We start from the raw sequence: 6,282 nt of genomic DNA, 5'->3' as shown, positions 1-6,282 counted from the left end.
TCGGCGGTGGTGGCCTGGCTTCCGTGACACTTCCAGCTGCGTCAGGCAGGGGCTTGCCTCCCTCATCCAATCACAGCCGACGGTCATCGTGTTCGGGCCTTCCAGGGCTTTGCTCCGGCACCACTTCCTCCAATCATGAGCGACCCCTTACTGTAGTGCGCCTACGTTAAATAAAGACAGCTGATTGGCTGCTTTAGTTAGAGCAGGCCAAGCGGACAGCTAATGAACTGTTGCAACAGCCAATGAGTACTGGCAGGGGGCGGGGCCCGCCATGCGGTCCCGGTATAAATTCGCGACCCGCGCGCGCTCTTCCCTCCCGGCGGTAGGCACCGGTACCCGGACATGGCATCGCCTTTTCTCGTGGCCACGCTCGCTACCCGGCTCTTCCGTCCCGTACGACGCTGCTGCCCCAGCCCGCTCTTTGTCCACCTTTCGGCAGTGCGGTAAGGGGGCCAAGGCGCCCGAACCGGGCGGAAACGGAGAGGGCGGAAGGTGGAGGGCGGCGAGGGTCATTCCCGAGACTCACCCCGGGCGGTGGTGGCCGCCGAGAGCGGTGGATGTGACGGGCGACGTGGCAGCCGAGGCGGCAGTGCACCGCGGCGGGGATGCTCGCCGAGTGCGGTGGGCTGGGAGCGGGCGCCTGCCCTCCGGAGCGGGCGATCTCCCCGGGACTGGGGGCGCGCCGGGTCTCGGGGGCAGGGAGGGGACGGGGGACGCCGGCGGGAGCGATCGGCCTCGCTGTGCGGATGCGGAGCGCGGGGATGGTCTGAATGAGCAGCGTGGAGCGCGGTCCCCTGCGGGACCCTAGCGGCGGCGGCCGTCGGTGCAGGCTGATGAAATCCGCGCGCAGGCTTGCTCGCCGGGGTCCCCGCGTCCCCGCAGCGCGGGGGGACGTGGGCGTGGTCTGCGCCGCTGTCAGACCCGCCCCGCATCACCCCACCCCGCATCCCGCATCCCACCCCACCATCACCCCACACACCATTTCCCACCCCGCACCCCACCATCACCCACCCCGCACCCCATCCCCACTCTGCACCCCATTCCACCATCCCTAACCCTCGCACCCCACCCCACCATCACCAGCCCCGCACCCCATCCCACCATCACCCGCCCAGCACACTTTACCACCCTGCACCCCACCCCACCATCCTTCACCCCGCAGCCCATCCCACCATCCATATCCCTCAGAGAAGGCCTGCACTGTGGACACCCACCTCACTCCCCTACCCCTCTGTGACTGCAGACACCGCCCCGTGCTCGTGAGGGCTGGGCAGGAGAGGACATAGAGATGACAAATGTCCAGGATGAAGAACAGGGGAGCCCCACCCGCCTCTCACTCCGGAAACAGGAGATTTGGGGAACCTCGCCCTCGTTTACTTACACGTAGAATGGAGTCCTTTGGGGCAGAGTCTCTCTCCCTTCAGATCCTCTCCAGCACTGCACCCCAAGCCGGGGACTGGGAGGTGGAGGGAAACCTTCTCCGCCTGGTGGAATGCAAACCCGCTGTCAAATCAGTCGGTCCTGAGGGGCAAAACAGAGCACCCTCATGGGCTTTCCAGGCTGGCACTCTGCGAGCGCTTTCCACCCGGGGCTGGTCGGTTCCAAGTGCTGACCTTCTGGCTAGTGGCTGGATGCCTTGACCCCCAGGGCCAGGAGAGCTCCTCGGAGTCTGCACACTAACTTCAGTGTGAAAGTGCTGTAAGGGACATTTCCAGGATGCATGGGGCACACCACACAGACAATGTGCTCTTGAAGGAGGCCTTGTAATAATGCAAGGGATGGTTGGACCTGCCGTCCCACCTTCCACTGCTGCCCCCTTCTCCTCCTGCACTCCCCAACACCTCTCTTTATTTATTTTTTTAATTTATTTTTAATATATTGCCTGAAAGCTTACAACGCGGACTGGCCTTTCACTCAACCTGTCTTGTACACACTTTTCCAGCATGAATTGCAATACCCACACTGATACTGTACTTTTTGCATTTCCTCTGAGCACTCTTGGAGTCTTCCTGAAGCCTGCTGTCTTCCTCTTGCTGCCCTGGGGACATTGCCTTATTTGTTTTGATCTCATGTGATTGGTTCTAAGTGTGAATGACTCCCTAGGTGAGGAGGTGAGAGGGTCTGTGGTACCAGAGCAAAGGCATATAACACAAAGGCACACAGTTCGAATCCACCAGCTGCTCCTTGGGAGAAAGATGGGTACTCTTCATCCTTGCAGTTGGCTGCCTCTGAAAACCTAACTTGATAGCCACCACCACCACCACCACCGACAACAACATAGACCTGTGTGTTGTTTGCCTCCTGGAGTCCTGGCCAGATGCTCATATGGCCTCGTGTGGTCATAGGTCTTCCTGACTGAAAAGGGATTTCTAAAGAGTCTTCATCTTGGGAACACTGAAGCCGTTGGCCTGATCTGGAATGGAACGGCCTCCTGGGCGCGCCCTTCTAAGTGAAAAAGTGGCCGCACAACGTCAAAACTTGAGGTTGCTGTGACCCTGAACGCTGTGCCACTGGGGTTTCAAACGCTTTACGTGCGGTGGACTGAGTCTCGTAGAGCTCCCGGATTAAGACAGGCTTGAAAGCAGGGTTGGCATCCACTTCTTCAACAACAGGCCTTTGTGAACATTAGAGAAACGACGGTCGTTACAGAACAGGGTTTTTAGATCTTTTGCCCACAGAGTCGCTATGAGTTGTGCTTGACTCAACAGTACCTAACTATGTATCACTCATCTGGTCGTTACTGTTACGGAGATGTGTTGGCTGTGTTACTGCTTGCTGCCTTTGTGTAAGACTTTTTTTTAAAAAATCTGTATATAGATTTATTTCCCCCTCCCCCCCTTAATGAGCTTGTATGCATTTTTTTGGGGCTGGGCGGGCGGGAAGAGTTAGTGTGAGGAGTTTTTCAAATCACAAAGTTCAGAAACATAAATCTTGCCAAGACAGTAGTGGGGAGACAGGAAGAGCAGAGGCTTGAGGCTGAGTTTTGTTTCCTCTGGATTTCCTCGCCTCCACAGCAAGACCTTGACCTTGAGTTGATTGACTTGTGGACACTGCCTGCACCTCAGTGTAGACCAGTGCTCCCTCAGTCTTTCAATCTCTGATCTTTTGGGAGTAGGTCACCCTTTTCTTCTGATGTATCTCTGGATGGACTTGAACATCCAACCTTTTTGGTTAGCCGCTGGACATGTTAACTGCACCCCTGGGCCTCCTCTCTGGATAAGAGGATTGTTATAATCCCAAACTGATTATGAGAATAATGTGTGCAAAACTCTTCAAAAGTTGGTTCCCACTCATGCCAAAAAGTATCTAGTGTTTCGTAGAGACTAGTTCAGTGGTTCAAACCCAACACCAGTCTCTCCTGTTTCTCTGGATAAAGGTAAGGTTCCTGTGAAGATACAGATAGACAGCCTCTGAAACCCCACAGGGCCGTTCCACCCTGTCCAGGATGTAAGGCTGCTGGGCATTGCAGTCAGCTCAAGGCCTGTGGGTTGGATATCTCAGCTCCCTGTGGGTCCTTACACAATCCTGCTTCCCAGAGTTAGCTCGTAGGTAACAATGATTAGAACTCTCCCTCAAATAATTTGGCCGTGAGTTGTTAAAGGCCGAATAATAATTTTTTCCTTGGAAAATGACAGTCATACAAGCTACTGGGGGAGAAAGTGAGGGTGCTATTACCTATTTTTGGTTTGAATTTCAGTGGAACAGCCTTCCTTTACTTTTTTCCCCCTAGTCAGTTGATTTTCTTTTAATGGGGATATTTTAAAACACAGCTGTTAACCCACGTAGCTGGTAAATGAGCGTTAGCTGGTGGAGTTATGAGTTTTGGATTCCCTGTGTCAGGGCAGTGGTGAATCTCCACTCTGTTTACATTACGCAGCAGTAACTTTAACGGCCCTTGGCAGAGAGAGGACCAGCAGCTGACTCACTCCTCTGGCTGTGTGGTTGCTTTTTCGAAAAGGGAAGATTTAACAGTAAGAAGCCTTCTCATTACATTGTAGCTTTGGGGTTTGGTTCTTGTTACCGTTTGCCTTTTTTTTTTTCCCTCCTCCCCCAAAGCAAATTGGCATAACATCCAGAACCTGCCCTGGAAGCTAAGACCGGGACTTGGAACACGGAGTTCTCCCAGAAGCCTGCATCCCTGGTACATCATTTTCAGCCCAAAGGCACGGCTGGCTTCTCTTAAGTGTTTTGTCTTCAAAATGACGTGTGCACTAAACACTTTTGTATATTGAGATCTCACACACACACACACACAGCCTTAATACATAATAAGTATGCCTATAGTAGTTTAAATGTATGTATATATCTCCGTGTCTGACTCTAACCAAGACAGGGTGAAAAACTATTTTTTTTCTTGCGCACATATGACTGGCATTTTATATGTGATATTTCATTCAAGATAGATTTTTCCTTCACATATTGATTTTATGCAGAGCATGTACCAGGTCGGCAATTTCTGCGTGTGTATTTGTGGCATTGGTTACAGACTTGGGGTTATGCAAGCTTTCACACTCCCCCACCTTTTTCCAAATTGTTCCTTCCTCATTAACATACACTAACTGTCCTTGATGTTTCCTGCCTGATCTTTTGAGAGCTGCTGTTGTCAATTTGGTGATTCCTTATATTGGTTCTTAAAAGTGCAATGTGCTCAGATGGCTGTCATTTTTCAGGTAGTCTTTTCCTGAACAGTGTTTTAGGTTTTGGAATGTATTTCTACTTCTAGTGCTAATATTGATCAGAAATGTGGCCAGGAGTGTTTGTATCAGCAAATCCATTTTAATCGTGTCTCCTTGAGCTCTAATTCTGCAATAGATTTGTAAATACGAAAAGATTTTCAGCTCCTTAATATGCTATGGGTATGTGTTAAAGACATCCAAATTGCTTAAAGAGCAATGATGTCAGTTTAAAGACTAAGGTGTACCTGATCCAAGCCATGGTCCTTTTTGTTGTTTTCTATGTTGGACAATAAATAAGGAAGACAATTAAGATTGATGCCTTTGAGTTGTGATGACTGTAACAATGGACTCAAGCATACCAGAGGTGGTGAGGATGGTTCAGGACAGAGCAGGGGTCAGATCTGTTAGTAGGGTTGCTGTGAGTCACAGTCAACTCAACATCTGAGGACAACAGTGATGCTGTTCCGTAACACTGGGCAAAAGTACTTCATCTGCTATAAAAAGAGACATTCTTTTAAAACAGAATACTTTATAAAATGCAATTGCAGATTGCTTTGGTTGAAGGTGACTGTATGATATATAAGGCATTGAGATTTGGTTTAAAGAGTGATTGTTAAGGCTTCAGCACTCTGTTTCTGTTAGCGGCGGCCTCAAGTGGGATTCGTCGCTCCGGAGAGCGGCCGCCGGACGGTGTGCTGCGCTGCTAAAGGAGAGGCCGAGCGGTCAGTGTCCCCGTGGTCCACTTTTGAAAAGTAACAGCATTTCTACACTTTATGGGAAAGATAGAAATGAGGACTCTTGTCACGAGTCCTGGCCCGCACAGCCTGCTGTGCGTCAGAATGGCCTTTATGACTCATGTCTGACCACACAGGATGTGGGGTACTCTGACGTCAGCCCCGAGAGGACGTGCTGGGAACAGCGTTTCAGCCCTGGAGTCCGAGACAGTCATGAGGCCCAGATGCTAACCTTACCTTTAAATCATGGCAGCTTCGTTATAAGGACGTGGGGGGCGGGGTGCATAGACACGTCGGTGCATGCACTTTTGGCCTCATGAGACGGCAGGGGCTTCAGAAGCGGTCTCACAGAAGAGGCAGCCCTTTGAAGAACCGGCTTGAGTCTCCTGCCTGAACCACCGTTTGACACTCCGACTGTCCCCTGGTGCCCGGGCTGCCGGCCCCCGGCTCTGCAGTGTCGTCCTGTGACGCGAGGGGAGGTTTGCAGAGCGCGCTGCTTTGCATCGTTCCTGCACAGGTCGTGTCTGCGTCTAGGTGCCGTTCACGGGCCTCCGTGAGCTCTGAGGTCTCTGAGAGCAGCTCGTCCCAGCTGACCAGACACCATGGCTCCTGTGGGGCCTGGTTCTCGTCCAGCCTGGAATCGGCTGCCCTGGCCGGGTCCTCACACCGGTTCACCATCACGTCCCTTGTCACCGTGTACTGTCGAGTCCGGATCGGCTCATTGGCCCACCCTCTGGTGGGTTTTCAGAGGCTGTAAATTCTACGGGAGGAGACTGCCCATCCTTCTCCTGAGAGGCAGCTGGTGGATTTGAACCATGCATCTTTTTGTTGCTAGTACAACTCCTCACCACTAAGCCACTAGAGCTCTTGGG

General features: G+C 52.2%; 1 protein-coding gene across 1 annotated transcript in view; it reads left to right on the top strand.

Moving 5' to 3' along the window:
* Window positions 1–342: 342 nt before the first annotated feature.
* MTHFD2 (methylenetetrahydrofolate dehydrogenase (NADP+ dependent) 2, methenyltetrahydrofolate cyclohydrolase) overlaps window positions 343–6,282 on the top strand; it is a 21,834-nt gene continuing 15,894 nt past the window's right edge. The window contains exon 1 of the mRNA XM_006880996.1: window positions 343–443. Coding sequence (XP_006881058.1) covers window positions 343–443 — 101 coding nt within the window. The remainder of the gene's footprint in view (window positions 444–6,282) is intronic.

Source organism: Elephantulus edwardii, unplaced genomic scaffold, assembly GCF_000299155.1.
Source record: "Elephantulus edwardii isolate Elephantulus edwardi_28Jun2011 unplaced genomic scaffold, EleEdw1.0 scaffold00011, whole genome shotgun sequence".
Taxonomy (NCBI): Eukaryota; Metazoa; Chordata; class Mammalia; order Macroscelidea; family Macroscelididae; genus Elephantulus; species Elephantulus edwardii.
The sequence above is the reverse complement of the archived record's forward strand: the minus strand, read 5'-3'. Positions and strand labels throughout refer to the sequence as shown.